Source organism: Leucoraja erinacea, chromosome 19, assembly GCF_028641065.1.
Source record: "Leucoraja erinacea ecotype New England chromosome 19, Leri_hhj_1, whole genome shotgun sequence".
NCBI lineage: Eukaryota > Metazoa > Chordata > Chondrichthyes > Rajiformes > Rajidae > Leucoraja > Leucoraja erinaceus.
The window spans coordinates 16,308,152-16,328,357 of record NC_073395.1 but is presented as its reverse complement, the minus strand read 5'-3'; the positions used below and the strand labels follow the sequence as shown (position 1 = coordinate 16,328,357).

General features: G+C 42.3%; 1 protein-coding gene across 1 annotated transcript in view; it reads right to left on the bottom strand.

Moving 5' to 3' along the window:
* Positions 1-20,206, bottom strand: part of LOC129706556 (cytidine and dCMP deaminase domain-containing protein 1-like) — a 57,271-nt gene that overhangs the window by 19,088 nt on the left and 17,977 nt on the right. The window contains exons 7-11 of the mRNA XM_055650918.1: positions 18,360-18,391; positions 14,704-14,734; positions 8,156-8,262; positions 5,631-5,814; positions 1,013-1,498 (exon numbers count right to left, since the gene is read on the bottom strand). Of these exons, the coding sequence (XP_055506893.1) occupies positions 1,013-1,498; positions 5,631-5,814; positions 8,156-8,262; positions 14,704-14,734; positions 18,360-18,391 (840 nt within the window). The remainder of the gene's footprint in view (positions 1-1,012; positions 1,499-5,630; positions 5,815-8,155; positions 8,263-14,703; positions 14,735-18,359; positions 18,392-20,206) is intronic.

The window sequence follows — 20,206 nt, the reverse complement described above, 5'->3', positions numbered from 1 at the left end:
ACAGAGTGGCCATTCAATAAGTTTGCTTTTAGGCGATGCAGCTTTTTAGTTTGTTGGCTTTTAGGTGCCCCGCCCTTTCGGTTAGTTTGCATTTAGGCGCACCATCCTTTCGGTTAGTAGGCGTTTCGTCTTCGAACTCTTTCGGTTTATTGGCTTTTCAGCCTCGTTTCCATTCGGTTCTTTGGCTTCGACTTCTTTGCTTCGGCTTCTTGTCTGTAGGCGCCATGTCCGCACACGATCTAAACCAATTCCGATTCACCAGCACTTGATCCCTAAACTTCTACACATTGGCGGTTAAAGTACTCAAGGTTCTTAAATGTTGTGAGAATCTCTGCTTTTACCACTCACGGGCAATGTGCTCAGATTCCAAACACCCTCTGACTGAAAAAACATCCGCAGTTCCACTCTCTTTCCTTTTTGCCGGGCTGCCAAAATGACCAGGAGGCTCATTGGATGTGGAATTTCCCTGAAAGCTTGTCGGACATGGAATGGAGTCATTGGAGACATTGGACATGGAGAGCAAAGGTTGGTAGGAGGGTGAACCTGGGTAATGCCTCCAGCACCTTTAGGTAGGCTGCAGGAGGTTGCCCCCCCAGGTACTAGGTGACTGGCGATGAGGAGGGAGAGATGATGGTTTGTGGTTCCATATCCTCCTATGCCTTGCCTATTGAAGTATTTGTCTAAATGCCTCTTACACATATTAATTGTATCTGATTCCATCACCTCCTTCGGCAGCATGTTAGATATCAACTTTGCGAATAACCTTCTTTCACTTATTCCCATTTTGTTTTTGATACTTCTATCAGGTCACCTGTCAGGTTGACCCTTTGTTTCTTTATTGTGATTCCAGTATTTTTTGTTCTTTGAAATTTCCAGCACGCCAAGTGTCTCCTTTTGCAGCGTGCTGTGAGTTTCTCAGGGGTGGCCAGCACTTTCAACACAAGGACTTGGATATCAGTAGACTCACACAATTCCATTAACCAAAATGGCGGGCAAGCAAACTGTTCCTTACCAGTTCTTGCAGCTAGAAGGAAGCACAGCTGCAAGGCATGAATATCCTTATTATCATTCTCCAAAGCATCATTGGGCTGTGTCCCATTCACATTGTCATTGTGACCTTCAGCTGATCTTTGGTGTTCAAAGCTGCCATCAGAACTGTTCAGTAGTTCACAATAGCATGTGTGTGCATTTTCTATCTCGCACATGAATTTGGCCTTGAAATCTTTTTCTTTCATATGCGATGAACCCAGAGCTTCCAGGATATCCAATATATTTGTTAAGTCAAAAAATGAGTTGCATTTTGTTTTGATATGTGTCGGCATCACAGCTGTTTTTGGTGATATTTTCTTCCGAACTTTTTCTAAATTCAGTAATGGAATGTACATATCAATAATGACTTCAGCCTCAACAAACAGTTGAGTAACACGAGTGATGTTAGCCATGTCATCTTTCTTTTCCAGTTCCAGGTTAGGCCAATAACAAACTTGCTGAACACCACCTAATAGAAAATAGATTGCTTCATGATTAAAAGTCAATTTAAGGGACACAATATGTGTTGAGAAAGCAATGAGTCTAAAAACCAATTATTGCTAATGGCCTGATGACCTGTATTCCAATGTTTTGAAAGGATGACTTTAGAGACAGTCAATGCACCGGTTGTCATATACAAAATTCAGAGAGACACAAGAGATAGCAGATCCTGGAACCTGGAGCAAAAAAATAATTCCTGGAAGAACTTAATGGATCAGGCAGCAGCTGTGGATGGAAATGGACTGTTGACTTTTTGGGACTTTGCCTCTGAACTGAAATGATAGAGAGGAGATAAGCATCAGAACGTGGTGGGCATGAAGAGTGGGTCAAGAGCTGGCAAGCTATACGTGGATACAGGACTGATTGAATTGATTGAAAGATACAGCAAGAAAACAAGTTCTATGGACCACTGAGCCCATGCCGACCCGTTCACGTTAATTCTATGTTATTCCATTTTGGAAACCACTCCCTACATACTGGGCCAAAGTCCAATTTAACATATTTATTATAAACCTACTGACCTCCACAGCTATCTAAAGTACACTTCCTCCCACCCTGCTTCCTGCAGAGGCTCTATCCCCTACTACCAATTCCACCTACGCCGCATCTGCGCTGAAGATGATGTGTTCCATACGAGGATATCTGAGGTCCTCATTTTTTAGGGAACAGGGGCTCCCCACTGCCATCATAGATGAGGCCCTCAGTATGGTTTCCTCGATATCTCGCAGCTCCGTTCTTGCTTCCCCCCAGTCGCAACTGGGGCAGAGTCTCCCAAGTCCTCACCTTTCACCCATCACCCGTCGCATGCAGCACATCATCCTCCGACATTTTCGCCTCCTCCAATGGGAGGTGTTGCACTTTGGGGGGTCGAATGTAAGGGGAGAGTATACAATTAATGGCAAGACCCATAACAGATGAATAGAGAAAAGGGTATTGGGGTCCAAGTCCATAGCAACCTGAAAATGACAACAGAGTGGTAAAGAAAGTGTATGGAATGATTGCCCTCATCGGTCAGGGCGTTGAGTATAAGGGCCAGGAAGTCATGTTGCAGATTTATAAGAATTTGGTTAGACTACATTTGGTCTATTATGTGCAGTTCTCGTTGCCTCATTATTAAAAGGATTGGGAGACTTTGGAAAGGTTGCAGAAAAGGTTTACCAGAATACAGCTTGGATTAGAGGGCATGAATAGGAATGTTACAAAATGTTGAGATTTAAAAATCAAGCCTGTAATCTATCCCATTAGATAAAGCATAAAAATAACTTTAATTTGATACCTAATTAACTTTCATCTTCAGTATTAAAAAAAGTTATGGTCATTTTCATACTCGGAAATTCACATCTTGCTCCCTATTGCTTTTCCATTGACTTAACACAAAAGCTGTGATCATGGACAGTCAAAAGCCCATAACTTTCTAAAATACTAAGAGAAATGAATGACATTTTCAGTTATTATAGATTGAAGCATTGTGAAACAAATATGATACATCTTACTTGGATGACATGAAATTAAAGCATATAATTAGTTAGTTACCTAATTGTAGCTAATTACAAAATTGATCGTTGTGACGGAAATAGTAATAAACACCGAGACTGCCTTGAAAATTCAAAAATATGATATTCCCAAGATCAGAACTTTAATATTATTGTATTATATGCTGTAAGTCCGTAACAGACAGGTAAAGAAATAACAATTTTTAGCAAAAGATCGTCTTTATGGAGAAGATCAGTTGCTAGCTGGTACATTGGCATATCATAATCAGTGGCATCATCATACTCCTCAGATTGTAACCAATAAGCAACTCTGTACACCTTGTTTTTCCCCAACTTTTCAATTTTGGCATTGTAAACTACAAGATTTTGTTCTTCAAACCATGCATGACATGCCTTTCTGCTCGCTACTTTCCCATTAAGAATGTCCTGTAGATCATTACATTTGGAGTAGTCCAAATTCGGATAATCTCTGCGAATGCTGTCGAAATCAGTCTCTTTTGCTGGGCATTTGGATTGACAATTTTGCATTTCTTCTTCGGAACATCTGTTTAAAATGTAAAGGGAAAAAAACACCGAACAGCATTAACAGAAACAAGTTATTATTTGCAGTTTTAGAAATAGAGGTAGAAATGATAAAGTTAAATGCTAAAACAAATAGTAAACAACCAACAGGAAATTCATATTCATCAGATTCATCAAATCAATTAAATTCATCTAATCAATTAAATTCATCTAAATTCAATTACTAGATCTAAACATCTATCAATTTCTTAAGAAAAGTATCCAAATAACAAATAACAAACTGATCCCATTCACACAAGAATTCACAATATAACATGATTATTAAATCTCACTTTGTCATGAATTTATATGCCAAATGGAAGGAATTTAATGTTTAGTTCCCATAAATTGATCCAGAAGCATCCACTCTCGAGATAATCAAAATCATTATTTTTTGCACAATACATCTGACTAAAATTGTACTGTGGATATTTAGTATGAAAATGTTGATCATGGATAGACAATAACACAAAATATAGATGATTTAGATGTTCTTATGACATAATTGTACAAAAAAATAATGAATTTGATTATCTTGAGAGTGGATGTTTCTGGATTGTGATCGATTGGATAGTGGCCGCTGCCATGATTTAAGCCCAGATATCGGCAGGCAAGACATGGCTGATTCGTATGGGGGCCTAAATAACATTTTTCGCTTCATAAGATTAAAATGAAGCCACAGCAAAAAGCAAGATGATGTGTTAAATAAACAACATACCTTTTGTTTTGTCCTGCAATTGCGATCCGTGATGTTGAAGGCGTTGAAGGCGTTAGATGTCGCTTTTAACTTCAATCCAGCGATGCAATCGTCCAGCAAATTAAAAAAAAACGGGAACGGAAGCGCAAACGATTTTTCTTCATCAGCTAGCAGTCCAAGGAAACCCCTCTCTGACAACCAATACAAACCTGCATTTTAATCCACCCCCCCGAGCCTCCGGAATCACACGCACAGGCAGATCTGGAGCGCCACTGATGGTAAACATAGAAACATAGAAACATAGAAATTAGCAGGAGTAGGCCATTCGGCCCTTCGAGCCTGCACCGCCATTCAATATGATCATGGCTGATCATCCAACTCAGTATCCCGTACCTGCCTTCTCTCCATACCCCTGATCCCCTTAGCCACAAGGGCCAATCTAACTCCCTCTTAAATATAGCCAATGAGCTGTCCTCAACTACCCTCTGTGGCAGAGAGTTCCAGAGATTCACCACTCTCTGCGTGAAAAAAGTTCTTCTCATCTCGGTTTTAAAGGATTTCCCCTTTATCCTTAGCTGTGACCCCTTGTCCTGGACTTCCCTAACATCGGGAACAATCTTCCTGCATCTAGCCTGTCCAACCCCTTAAGAATTTTGTAAGTTTCTATAAGATCCCCTCTCAATCTTCTAAATTCTAGAGAGTATAAAACAAGTCTATCCAGTCTTTCTTCATAAGACAGTCCTGACATCCCAGGAATCAGTCTGGTGAACCGTCTCTTCACTCCCTCTATGGCAATAATGTCCTTCCTCAGATTTGGAGACCAAAACTGTACGCAATACTCCAGGTGTGGTCTCACCAAGACCCTGTACAACTGCAGTAGAACCTCTCTGCTCCTATACTCAAATCCTTTTGCAATGAAAGCTAACATACCATTCGCTTTCTTTACTGCCTGCTGCACCTGCATGCCTACCTTCAATGACTGGTGTACCATGACACCCAGGTCTCGCTGCATCTCCCCCTTTCCCAATCGGCCACCATTTAGATAATAGGTAGGTTTTGTAACAACGCTAGTATGAGCTATAAAGAGAGATTGTGCAAACGGATTGTTTTCTCTGGTGTGTCGGAGGTTGAGGAGAGACCTGACAGAAGTATATAAAATTATGAGAGGCATAGATAAGGTAGACACTCAGAACTTTTTTCAAATGAAGTAAATGTCAAAGATTAGAAGGCATAGCTTTAAGGTGAGAAGGGGAAAGTCTAAAGGTGATGGGAATGGTTTCACATGGGTTCCTCCTCAATGCAGAAATCAAGGTATGATGACTTCCACCATTACAATACCCCTCACGTACCTTGAATGAGTAGTGTCGCACAGTGGGTACAGGGATATCTGGATAGGTAGACTGTGCATCCCTGCACTTGCCTGGGAAAGGATATAAGCGCTTGTTGCACGGCATGAAGCCCACCTCTGGAGCAGTCAATAGCAAGGATCAGATTTCTCTCCGTGTTCAGGATAGCGATGCCTGCTTTACAAAACTGAGGTTAAAAGAAATGAGAGGGTGGATTGGTTCATGTTCAACTCTAAGCTTTAGTTTAGTTTGAGCATTATACGTCCTATTTTCTTAAGGCATAGAAGGAGGTTGTTTCTATCTCATTCCCAACTTCACGCCTTTTCTGGTAACTGGGTTAGTGTTTGGACCTTTACTTTATAGCTAACCAGCAAGGGTGTGCGTAGTGTGACGGCATTGTCCGAGAACTGGGCGGAGACCATTGTGTTGGTGGGTCTCAGTATGGTAGGGGGAGGGATTGCACTCCTAGAAAACAGTCCGTTTGGTGATATTCTATAACACAAAGCCGTGTCATAATTGTGCATGCATCGAAAAACACAGGCTAAAAGCAAACAAATCTTACGTTTATTTATTTATTTACTTTTTACATATATTCCATGAAGGTGAATTTTATTCCAAATCTGAAACTTTTGGATAACTTTTTGGGAATTCTGTAAGGATGAATTTCTGAAACCTGAACAGCTGTAATGCATGGGGTCGTCTGTGTAATCAGCCTTGTGGCTTGCCCAGACTGGAAATGTTTGAGGAACAACGTGGAGAGAGTCTCAATCTGTGTCTGAACTTATGCTGCCCAACATACAGCTGAGGACTCTCACTTCAGAGCCCTATAGCCATGATTCACCTATCATGGTCTAGTTTAGTTTATTTTAAGTTATTGTCACATTTACCGAGGTACAGTGCAAAACTTTTGTTGCGTGCTAACCAGTCAGCAGAAAATCAATACATATTTACAATCGAGCCATCTGCAGTGTACAGATACTGTACAAAGGAATAACGTTTAGTGTAAGATAAAGTCCAGTAAAGTCTGATTAAAGATAATCCGAGTGTCTCCAATGAGGTAGAGTGTAGCTCAGGACCGTTCTCTAGTTGTTGATAAAATGGTTCAATTACCTGATAACAGCTGGGAAGATTCTGGAGGTGTGTGTTTTCACACTTCTAAACCTCTTGCCTGATGGGAGAGGGAAGAAGGGGGAGTGACCGGGGTTGAGACGCTTCCATAATTATGTTGGTAGTCTTGCCGAGGCAGTACAATATGTAAATTAAGTCAATGGAAGTGAGTTTGGTTTGTGTGATGGTCTGGGCTGTGTTCCCATTCTCTGCAATTTTTTGCGGTCTTGGATGCAGCTTTTCCCAAACTATGCTGTGATGCAACTTGATAAAATACTTTCCATGGCATATCTGCAGGAGTTGGTGAGAATTGTTGGTGACATGCCGAACTTCCTAAGCCTTAAATGGAAGTAGAGGTGTTGTTATGTTTTCTTGGCCACTGCTTCGATATGGGTGGTCTAAGAAAAGTTGCTTATGACATTTTTTCCTAGGAATATGAAGCTTTCAACCATCTCTACAGACATCAGTCTACAGACATCAGTCACTGGTCTTGGGGTCTACAGACACCAGTCACTGGTCTTGAGGTCTATGGATATCAGTCACCAGTCTCAGAGTCTACATACACCATCACTGGTCTTGGGGCCCATCACAGCTAAGAATCCAGAATTCATTTTCGAACAGGGCCCAAACATTTGTGCATGTTTCAATCTTTCCACATCCATCCTTGGTTCAACATACTGCACTGGAGGGTCAATGAATGGGGTTGAGGACAAATACATTGCCAAGGATGTCAATGTGTTAATGAATGCTAAAGAAGTGGTATACGCACCACAATGGGGGAGGTTGTGTGGAGGGGAATTGGGAGGGGGGAATTGGGGTAGTGTTAGGGGGGGAGGGAGGAGGTCGTCGAGAGAGAGTGAGGGAGTGTGAGGGAGGAAGGGGGGGGGGGGTATGAGAGGAGAGAATGAGGGGAGTGGGGAGGCAAAGGTTAAGTGAGGGTGAATGTGAGGGCAGTGACTAAGTGGTTGATAATACATAGTTCTGGCATGGACACAATCAGCCTGTGCTCCAACAAATATTCTGATTTTTAGTTACAGCATTTTCCAGAACGAGCGTGGTGCCAAGAGTGCCAAGAGACAAGGTAGTTCACAATGATGAAGAAAGGGCAGGATAAAGGATTATTCATCAGATTCCCAGTTTATCCCAGTCATTTTCAGAATCCACATGCAAGTTAATCAGTAGGGAGAGTGTGGGAAAGCACCCATCAGTTGTTGGGAAATTGTCAGATCATCGTTAAGGATGTGGTAACTCTGCACCTAAAGCACCTGGACGCTTGAATGGGTGGAGGCAATATGGCTTATGGAAGGTAAATAATTTTGAACAAATCTAACAGATTTTCTAAGGTTAATGAAAGAGAACCATTAGATATGGTGTCGTCCCCAGACTGACAACTCCTACATTCTTACATTCTGATCACTTACTTTAAGCTTGCCCTTTTTTTTCGGTTCCATGCACAAGGGAGATGCTTCCATATGCATAGCCAGAAACATCATTAGGTCAGCTTTACTCGGCAGGCGGTGCAGTCCAACTATGTTCAATAAAGGAGACACAGTGTAAGATCACAGTCAGCTCTCTGACCGCCTATTTGACAATAATTGACAATAATATTGAGATTACCAATTGATTTAATAAAATGAGGAGGGCCCCAGACCGAGTGAATAGGATGGGTACCATAACTACTCTCTCTGCCCGTACACCACTCTGCCAACTTCACAACGAACCATGGGATTAGTGAAGAAGTATGAAGGCTCTGATTCCACAATTGTAACCCTTTATCTGGGGGCAACTCTCTCAAATGAAGCATATCCCATCTATTAGTGAGGACTTTGCTGCCCATATTTTAACTTGCTTCTAGTTTGTGCACCAATTATTGATTAGCTTGCTGACCTACGACATTCCATATTTTATAATTTGCACCCTTCTTTTTGGTTTCCCCACAAGCACATCCATCAATCCTCATCCCCGCCTCCACTGCCTTTCACAATCTCCTCCATGACGGGGCTATGTTGGAACTCTGCATGTACTCGTGCTGCCCTCTGGTGGTCTCCTGATTTTAATCATCCTATAATCACACCATGCTCTGGAATTGCGTCCTAAAACCCCTGTCTCATAGTGCGAGTCCACCCACGAGTGATCCCGAGTTAAAAACAAATCAAACTTGTGGTAATCACGTAGAATTAACGTAGCAGGAACATCGGAACTCGTAGACGTAACTTGGCGACTCGTAATGCTAATGGCAGGTACTTGGGAAACTTGTTAACTCGTGAAAAATTTTCAACATGTTGAAAGATTTCCACAAGTCAAATATACTTTTGAAGGAAAAATGTTAAACTTTTAAACTCGTTGTAATATCGTAGCAGCCCATGAGTTTACCGTAGTGACACGTGAGTAACTCGTGGGTTTGGCCTGAGTGCCAGAAGTGAAATGTTGAAGATTAATCAGAGCTTAATGGAAAATTTTACAGTGATCTAACAATTCACTGTTAAGGAGCAAAAAGCACTCACCGGGGATCTGAGAAACAGTGGCAAAAAGAACGAACCATACAGTGTGGGGAAAGCCGCATTGCGAGAGTTCATTAGTTCCCTTCAGAACTTTAATTTTCACATTAAAACAGTGCCATGAATCCTTGTTAGGTTAATGCACTTTTTATGGAGAAGCAGATATATGGGACAGGTGCCCCGTCTCAGGATTTTTCTCCGACAAATTAACATCAGTTATTGAAGGCTGATGCATTTATATAGGGGATTTTCTCAGGCATCACTTTCCACCCAGTCTATCCGCGTTAGAGAGCAATTGGTCAAAACAATGTTGTAAATGGGACGTTTTATTTTATTATTTTATAAATGGGAATTTTATAAATGTTATAAATTATAAATGGGAAGGAACTGCAGATGCAGGTTTAATCCGAAGAATGGTCTCGACCCAAAACAGCACCTATTCCTTCTCTCCAGAGATGCCGTCCTGTCCCGCTGAGTTACTCTAGCTTGATAAATGAATCGTTAGAAGCTCCTTAGTGGTGTGTTGCTATTCAGAGTTTTAAGTGTATTTGTACTAACCCGTGCAATATGCTTGCCTCAGTGGGGAAGTTCACAAAATAAGGTCACAAGTCCAAGAAGGAACTGCAGATGCTGGAAAATCGAAGGTAGACAAAAGTGCTGGAGAAACTCAGCCCGTGCGGCAGCATCTATGGAGCGAAGGAAATAGGCAACGTTTCGGGCCGAAACGTTGCCTATTTCCTTCGCTCCATAGATGCTGCCGCACCCGCAAATAAGTTCACAAACTGCATTGGTAATTAAGACCAGAGTTATTTTTGTGTGTTATGTAAAATAAATTAATTTCAGGTTCTTTACATCACGTATTCTCCTAAAAAGTTACCCACAACTTTATGTTGTAAATGGGTTGGTTTCAGTCCAGCAAAAACACATAACATAAGTCCTTAATGACATTTCTTAGAAAACAGCGAGAGAGTGTGAGATGTAGATGGGATATGACTCCAATTTTGAACAAACCCCTGTGTTCGTGTATTCATATTTTTCCGATAAATTATAGTATCTACACCGGATGATAGTCTACCGTACAATATAGGAAAACATTCTCATATTTACAATTAAGGGCCAATTGTATTTGGGTTTTTAATAAAAACTCAGTTTACCTGAGTTTAAATTTAAAGGTGGGCCAGGCGCTGGGAAACTCTGGGACCCCACTGCTGAAGAGAACATCTGAGCTTTGCCTTTCATTCAGAGGTTCGTGGGCGGGCTGGGGTGACTGTAGGGCTCTGAACATTTTGTTTCCCAGGGCTGGGGTGAGTGTGAAAGGGGTGTTTTCTGGGCATATCTGCCCTATCAGCAATGTTTTGAGCCGCTGCTTTTTATACAGTTTAAGTTGCGACGGTGGGACAGCTGCTCTGACGGACATACTGGGTGAGTAGAGAGACACACACTGCTATCCCTCTGGTCTACGGACCATGCTGTAGGGGAAAAAATAACGTTCATGTTCATTTTACCTAATCTTTTTGTTAGAAGTTTACCAACGTTTTGATGAGAGATAAATTAGAGTAATAAAACAATCTTACTAGACACAAAAAGCTAAGCCGGCAGCATCTCAGGAGAGAAGGGTTGAAACGTTTTTTTCAGTCTGAAGAAGGGACTCGACCAGAAACGTCACCCATTCCTTCTCTCCAGAAATGCTGCATGTCCAGCATTTTTGTGTCTATCTTCGGTGTAAACCAGCATCTGCAGTTCCTCCCCACACGAACAGCCTATGCCGTTCAATGATTGATGCCAGACCTTGAACAAATGCCGTTCAAATGGACTTTTAGGAAGGAAAGAATTGCAGATGCTAGTTTAAACCAAAGATAGACACAAAATGATGGACTAACTCAGCTGGTCATGCAGCATCTCTGGAGAAAAGAAATAGGTGATGTTTTGGGTCGAGATCGTTCTTCAGGCTGGGTCTTAGCCGGAAGAAGGGTCCTGAAACATCGCCTATTCCTTTCCACAAGAGATGTTGCCTGGCCCGTGGAATTTCTCGAAGGTAGGCAAAAGCGCTGGAGAAACTCAGCGGGTGCAGCAGCATCTATGGAGCGAAGGAAATAGGCAACGTTTCGGGCCGAAACCCTTCTTCAGACTGAGGAAGGCCAGTCGTTGAGTTAATTTGGCAGCTGGACAGAGAAAAAAAAGGTGTGTAAAAATAGGTGAGTGAATACATTCCTGTTTGAATAAGTGTAGGAAGGAACTGCGGATGGTGGTTTACACCGAAGACGGGCACAAAAAGCTGGAGTAGCTCAGCGGGTCATGCAGCATCGTTGAAAAAAAGAGTCTCGACCCGAAGCGTCACCTATTCCTTTTCTCCGGAGATGCCGTCTGACCCGCTGAGTTACTCCAGCTTTTTGTGTCCATCTCTTGTTTGAATAAGATTATTTGAAAATGAAATGATCCACACCCACTCTTAAAAATAAATCGTTTTTATGTGAAAAATAAAGCAATTGCAAAACTTTGCCAATAGGGTGATTTCACGAAAGGTCACTGGAGCGTAGATCCGCACCCACGTGCCAAAAATTTAAAGTGGAGTACATGCGATACTTCCGGTACATGTTAGTGAATGGGAAAACACGCACTTTCACACCCGTTAAAAACATCGAAAACGGCCCGTTTTTGAGCTGCAATTTACTGTGCCAGTCAGGGTGACCGTGAGGCACAGCTACCTAAATTTACAGTCCAAAAAAAAGATAGAAACTAAGGTAAATTTAAGAGGGAGCTGAAGGTGCAAAACCAGCGGAAGTGATCAGCGGACATTTGTCGTGGAGATTTAAAGATCCAAAATATCGGGGATTATCGCGTTTGCTCGCTGCATTTCATCAAAAGTAAGGCATTATTGACTTTTTTATCTTTATTCATTTGTTATATGAAAAGTTTTAAAAGTGAAAAATCCGTCAGTAAAATTGCAAAATCGCCCATGGTTCTCAGGTGGGTTTTAACATGCAAAATGAAAACGCTTCTGAAGCTACATTTACCATTTAAATAATCGTAAACTATCAATGCGTTTTGAAATAAATTTTACTCAGATGCAAGCTAAGGAATGGGATAATTGTCAGCTGTTAGTTGGACAAAATCAGGACATTTTATTATTTGCCAAAATATATTTCTCAATGTTTCTTGTTTAAAGCCTGCACATTCACCCAAACTACTTATTTATTTATTTATTTATCATCTAATAACAGACAAGCCTGCAGCATGGAATGATGTCAACAATCCTGATTTTGGCAAATAATAAAATGTCATGGCTACCAGACCACGAGCACGGGCTCAGGTAAATCATGTTATTTTATTATTCCACGTTATTTTATTTGCCTCCGTGCCTCTCTGCATCCGTGCCTCTCTGCCTCCGTGCCTCTCCCCGCTCTGCCACTATTTGCCGCTCTCCCCTCTCCGCCACTCTCCCCTCTCCGCCACTCTCCCCTCTCCGCCACTCTCCCCTCTCCGCTACTCTCCACTCTCTCCCCTCTCCGCCGCTCTCCCCGCTCTCGAAAACTCAATTATGTATTTCGGGAGGTATTTTGGAGAAAGGAGATGCATAAAATGTGCACATTTAAAAAATCAGCATTCAGGTATACAAACCTTCAAAAGCATATGATATACTGCATTTTCAAATGGGAAATAATGCTTAAGAAGCTAATAGAAAACTTGTATAAATCATTGGTTGTGCCATAATTAGAATATCGTGTTCACTTTTTCTGGAACGTTATGTCCTTCAGCTAACAAAAATAATGAATAATTAGTCTGAGTTAGTCAATTAGTTAATGGTGTAGTAACGCTTGGCTAGCAGTCACCGTTGAATGGTATTCGATATACTAGTTAAGAGGGAGGAGGATGAGTCAGAAAACAAGGCTCTACATTTAAGTAAACCTTGGAAAAGTGAGGCAGAAGAGTAGACTATGCAGAGCATTTGAAGTTAGAGAAGTCAATGTTCATACCGCTGGGGTGTAAGCTACCCAAGCAAAATATGAGGTGCTGTTCCTCCAATTTGCACTGGGCCTCACTCTGACAATGGAGGAGGCCCAGGACAGAAAGGGGGAATGGCGTGAATTCACAGCTTTATCCTGCGCTACTTAATCCAAGGGTGAGCAAACGAGCGGACAGACGGACGAAAGCAACGATCATAGAGTAGAATAACTGACATTTAGGGACGAGACCCTTCTTCAGACTCAGTCAGGGGAAAGAGGAACAAGAGATATAGATGGTACTAAGGACAAATGAATGGAAGATATGCCTATATTTCCCATTTCTCTTTCCCTTGACTGTCAGTCTGAAGAAGGGTCTCGGCCCGAAATGTCATCTATTCCACTCTATGATCATTGCTTTCATCCATCTGAGAGAGAGAGAGATGCAAGAAAGTAGCTATGACACATAAAACACAATAAACTATATTTTAAATACACAATAAACAAGTTATGCATTCTTGTACTCTTACATGGGTATGACCACACATTAAAAAAAATCCCCCCCCCCTCCCCTTCCTTCCCAACCTCAGCCTCACAGACCTTAGAGTACCTCTAGTTCCTAAAACCCATTTCCATCACTGTTCCAGGTACTCGTGTTTCCTCCCACATCCTAAAGATGTACAGGATGGAAGAATAATTAGTCATTTTAAGTGTGCAGGTGAGTGGTAAAATCTGGGGGGGAAGGGGGGGGGGGGGGGGGGGGGGGGGGGGAGTGGGGGGGGGGGGGGGGTTGATGAGAGAAGAATAAAAATTGGGATTCATGTAGGATTCATGTAGATGTATGATTGATGGTCAGGGAAGAATTGGTGGGTCAATAGGCTTATTTTCATGCTGAACCATTCAATGACTATGACTGTAAACATTGTCTCATCATGACATCAGTAATCAATTCAGATTTTTAGTAATCCATGCCCTTGAAATTTAGATTTACTTAATTCCAGATTTTATTTGTCTTCTCCCATTCCGCCTCTTCCAAGAACACCCTCTCTTATGTTTGAGTCAATCTCTCTGACCCTTCACTTAATCACAGACCGCCCCCTTTGCATTCTCCCTTTCACATTTATTTCTAACTTTCCCCAATTCTTACGACCCTTAAACATGAACACTGTTTCCCTCTCCACAGATGCTGCCTGACCTGCTGAGTATGTATCTCAAACGAGAAAGAGAGAGACAGAGACACAGAGAGAGACAGACACAGAGAGACAGACAGACAGAGAGAGAGAGACAGACAGACAGAGAGACAGGGTGAGACAGAGAGAGAGAGAGAGAGAGAGAGATGGACAGTTAATGACTCCAGATGATCTGATGAAAGCAAAACTATTTAAAAAAAATTGAAGGATGATAAAGACTGTTAAAACAATATGTACATTTTCATTTATAACAGTGAATAAGCATGCACAGCATACAATTTTTATAAAGATAATTTCAGTGTACATGCTTATTCATGGTTATAATTGAAAATTTACTCACCAGGAGATTCACCAGGAGATTCGGTCTTTGGCTGCAATAATAAGAATTGAAGTATTAATTGCACAAAGGAAAAATCCAGACAATGTTATATATCAAAGTTGTAAGCAATTCATTAATTGATTATCTGAAACATGAATTCTGCAGAGACAGCAAAGGAAAAGTGGGTCCAAAGTGCTGATGGCTGCAAAGATGGATACCAAGCAAAATCCCAGTGAAAAATTACAATTTGCCCGCATTTTCAGTGTTCCTGGCACAGACTTTCAGTGAAAGACTTTACTGCTTCTCAGTAGCCGTGGTGTTTAGTCGTTCTGGTGATATCGGGAACAAGGCTGCTATCAGAACAAGCTTCAGCAGCAGTAGTGTGTGATGCACCACGGATGAAGACCAGAGGACATGGAGAATATTGCAAGGATTTTGTGTGATTTTAACCACCTTGCAGGTCCTGGGTTTAATATCAGAAAAGCAGGAGCTCAGAGAGTGCAGAATTCCCCTTGCAATGCTCTGAGTTGCGAGCTGGATCACATACTCATGTGAGGGGAGTTGGGCTTGAACTGTTTGACTTGTGTGAAGATTAAAGTTATTGGTGCATGGCTGCTGTGTTTGGTATAAAAATAAATTCAGGATAGACTCCAAACCACAAACTAAAGCAACAATCTAATGTCAATTGTCCTTTGCAGAACAGAGTAAGTACTTTGTGTGTAGAAGCCTTTTGTAACTCTTCATTCTTGAAAACTCTAGTAATTTACAGAACATAATCTCCAATCTACAGGAAATCTTGAAAACTTTGTTCAAGTCACCTCTTTGTTTATTAAATTTTGAGGAATAAGTCTAGTTTTGAAATCTCCTATTGTAATTTCCACCTGAGTTCTGGGACTGTTAGGGTTCCACAGGTGCCTCACCGTTCCAGAGACCAGTGCTCAATCCTGATCGCTGGAGCTGTCTGTGGCATTTACCTGTTTACCCTGTATCTGAGCGGGTTTCCTCTGGGTGCTGCAGTTTTCTTCCACAAGACACGTGGGTTGGTAGTTGAATGACCACTATAAATTGCCCCCCCCCCCAGTGTATGGATAAGGGGTAGAATTCAGAGGGAGAAGGAGAATTTGGGGATACATTTGAGATTATGTGACCCTGAAGTATGACCTGGAAGTACTATTTCAGCCTCTTGCCCCACTCTCTTCCGTCTTCGTTTCGTTCAGTTTAGTTTAGTTTAGTTTAGAGATACAATATGCAAACAGGCCCTGCACCCCACCCAGTCTGCACCAACCAGCGATTCCAAATGCACTACAGGCTAGGGACAATTTATAGAAGCCAATTAACATACAAACCTGCACGTCTTAGGAATGTGGAAGGAAACTGGAGCACCCAGAAAAATCCCACACGGTCACAGGGAGAACGTACAAACTCCATACGGACATGCACCTGTAGTTAGCATAGAACCCAGGTCTCTGCCATTGTATAGCAGCAACTATACCGCATCGCTGCATCGCTGTGCCACCCTCCTATTTCAGTTACAGCTATTATTGATGCTATCTTTCTCTCCATAGTCCAACCCCACTCTACACTAATTTGCAAATCTTTGTGTCTATCTGGGCATCCATTCTACAGACTGAGTCCCAGCCTGGCTTGCTGGAGCCTATCCCTGTAGCACACTTTTTTCCCCATCACAGCACTGTAAACAGTGCCCCAGGACCTAGAACCACTACCATCACCTTGACTCATTTACTCCGCTCCCCATTCCACTTGTGCTTACTTCAATTTACAACTCAATATATCAAAAGCTTTTATCTTGTTCTTTCATTTAGCTTCTGGTGCTTGAACTCGAAACAGAACACCATTCCAGTGTTTCCTCTGTTGTTATTGGCCAAAGTTCTTTCAATCCAGTACACGTAATTCCTCACCCTGGAATTATGTTGGCAATCTACCTGTTTGCAAGTTTTACTAATCAACTTCTGCATTTGTCAACTATTTAATAGTCAGTAAGACATAGCGACTGACATTACAGGCATTTTACATGGACATCCAGTTGTAAGGATATATGATTCTGAAACATGGTGCAATTGAACAAAGTAACCCGTTTTATGAAGCAGGTCAAATGTGTATTTCTGTAAGTTGCTAGCAGGCTCAACAGTACAAATAACAGCCAAGAGATGGAGATGCATAACCAAATATTTGACTGACCTATGGAATGTTTTATAAGACATGACGAGGCCACAGGCATGTTCACAATGCCATTACCCACTTTTGGAAAATATAGTAAGTGATAGCTTGGGTCAATGGAGGGAATGTGGCCTCCAAAAACAAGCCTCTTGAATTATGTGACACTGATTGATTGTTTAGATCAAGGGGGAATTGTGTTGTGATTGGATACAGTTGCATGGCAAGAGACTCATCCTTAGTTGGTCAAATTGTAACCGTTAAATACTTGAGGACAGGTCAAGACTGGTCAAGATGTCTCTGAGATGTAAACTTAGAACTGGAAGAGTGGGTCACGTGTAATTATGCTGAGGTATAATAATCATTATAATCACTGCATACTTTGTTGAACTTCTACAGGTGTCTGGTGTAGAACAGACTGATCGGTTGCATCATAGCCTGGTTTGGTAACCCAAATGCCCAACAACAAAGGAAGCTGCAGAATGTGGTGGACAGTGGCTGGTTCATCGTGGGCACTGAGTCCCCACCATTGAAGGGATCTACTTTATTCGCTGGCTCGAGAAGACAGCTAATACCATAAAGACCCACACCACCCTGGCAATGCTCTCATCTCATTGCTGCCATCAGAAAGAAGGTACAGGAGCCTGAGAACCTTTACGTCCAGGTTTAAGAACAGCTTCTTCCCACCAATCATTGGGTTCTTGAACTGCACTGCGCAACCTCAGCCATAATTCTACATCAGCTTCAAACTCCTAGGGATTTTGTGCCAGTTAACACTATGTACTTAAGCTTGCCCTAATGTGGTCTAGTTACTTAGTATTACTGATAATTTATTGCATTATTGTTTATTGTGTATTTATTTGTGTTGTTGTTGGTTTAATGGGCCTGTAAAGCTGCAGCAAGTAAAAACTTTATTGTCTGCTTACGGTGCATATAACAATTAACCACACTTGACTTTCCTTTTGACTCTTGATCAATTGTGACTTTTAAGTTACCCCTGGACCTCTATAACTGTGTGGCTTCTTTGCATAGGAACTTCCATATTTCCATATTAACTCATGGCAGAGAAGGAGGCTATTTGGTCTGTCGACCTTATGCCAGTTCTTCGATCATTCCTACCACTCCTTCACTTTGTTCCCTGTAATCAATACTCACTCGCTTTCCCAACAAATCTGCCCAGATTCCACAACTCATGTATACACAAGCAACAATTCACAGCGGCCAATTAACCCATGAACATGCATGTTTTTGGGATGTGGGAGGAAACTGGTGCATCCAGGGTGAAGCCCACACCGACACAGAGAGAACGTGCAAACTCCACAAAGTGAAGGTTGAATCCGAACCAGGGTGGCTGCAGCTGGGAGGCTACAGTTCTAACTGCATCACTGCTGTACTCTCCAACATGAGTATGCAGTGGTGCATGGTGCAACTGTCATCACCGGTGCTGAGGAACAGGGCACGGAGGCCTGAGACTCTACACCCTATTGAGCATCTCAGCTTACCTTAGACTCAGAATCCAGAGGTTTGCTGTTTCCTGTGTCACAAGAAAGATAATCAGAGAGTCATGAAGCAGTACAGCATGTACCCTTCCACCCTTCTTGTTCATGCCAACCAAGATGGCATTCTGGAATGATCCCATTAACCTGCATTTGGCCCATGTCTCTCTAAACACTTCCTGCCCATACATCTGTCTAAATGTCTTTTGAAAATCATAATTAAATCCGCTTCTATAAGTTCGCCTCGCAGCTCATTCCAGATACTGACTATCTTTTGAGTGAAAATGTTGCTCCTGATGTCTTTGTTAAGTCTCTCCCTCTCATTTTAAGCGTATGCCCTCAAGTTCTAGAATCTTCTACCTTGAAAAAAATGACTGTGCATGTTCACTTTATCGATGCCTTGCAAATATCTATACGATCATTCATCAGCCTCCAACACTCCGTCCAACCTTATGCTATAACTCGAGCCCATAAGTCCAGGTAACATCTCCTTTGCATTCTTTCCAATTTAATGACATCTTTCTGTTTGCTGGTTGACCAGAAATGAACAATGTGTGGTAGCTTACCAATGACTTGTACATGATGATGTCCTAACTTTTTCAAACATCTTCAGCTAAATCCTGTCCACCAGACTTGCCATTTCCAAGTTAATGAAATGGTTTATTAGCAACTCTGTTCCAAGAAAGGGAACATAAAGCAATGCTGCCGGCAATACCGTGAATTTTAACTAAATATTGACAGCAAGATTAATATGTGAACTTTGAGTCATTGCAATTTGTGAGAGTGTGTAAACAAAAGAAGGAAGAATGAAGAAATAATATGGAGTGGGCCCAGGAAATACAAGGGGAAATAGAGTCTACTGTTTTTATAGACTGAGTTAAGGAATGTGACAGAGGTAGAGAAGAGCAAAAAAGGGCAAATAAAAGACGGAGAGGGCGGCAGAGGGGACGATGAGGGGGTGATTGCAAGGGAACGGTTACATTTCAGGAGAATTGGGATGTGATCTTTATTGGACTGATAGCGGACAACAAGAGGGTGAGTGTGAGGAGATGGAGAGAGAGTGAGGACAGAGAGATAAAGTGAGGACAGACAGAGAGAGAGAATGAGGACAGAGAGACTAAGGGCAAAGAGATTGTGGGCAGAGAGGTGAGGACAAAGAGAGAGTGAGGATAGAGAGAGGGAGAGAGATGGAAGGAGAGCAAGAGGAGGATGGGAGAGAGTGAGGACAGGGGAGAGAGTGAGGACAGAGGGAGAGAGCATGGTGAGGGAGTGTGTGAGGACACAAGGAGCAGAGAAATTGAGGACAGAGGGAGAGAGTGAGAAAGACAGAGAGAGTGAAAGAGAATGAGAGAGTGGTGGTGGGGGAGAGAGAGGTAAGGGGAGAGAGGGGGAGACGAGGGAGTGGTGAGGAGAGAGGGGAGAGAGAGGGGGAGAGAGAGGGGAGAGAGGTGGGGGAGAGGGGAGAGGGGGGAGGGGGGAGAGAGGGGGGGGAGATGGGGGTGGTAGAGGGGGGGAGAGAGAGGAGGGAGCAAGGACAGAGGGTGAAAAAGAGGGAGAGTTAGATGTGAGGAGGAGAGAGTTAGAACAGTGACAGAGTGAGGAGGAAGGAGAGAGTGAGGACAGAGTGAAACAGTGTTAAAGAATATTGTGATTTTATGCCCAGCATTTTACTGCAGCAGTTATAGGCCCAGTCCCAGGAGCAGAAAGCCTAAGTGAGACAATCAAGGCATGACTGCGGGATTAAACATGGAGTCAATAAAGAGGAGAGAGTGCAAGGACACAAGAGCTTGTTGTACCATGAACACGAGAACTTGAGAACATAAGAGCAAGAGCAGGCCAGTTGGCCCCTCAAG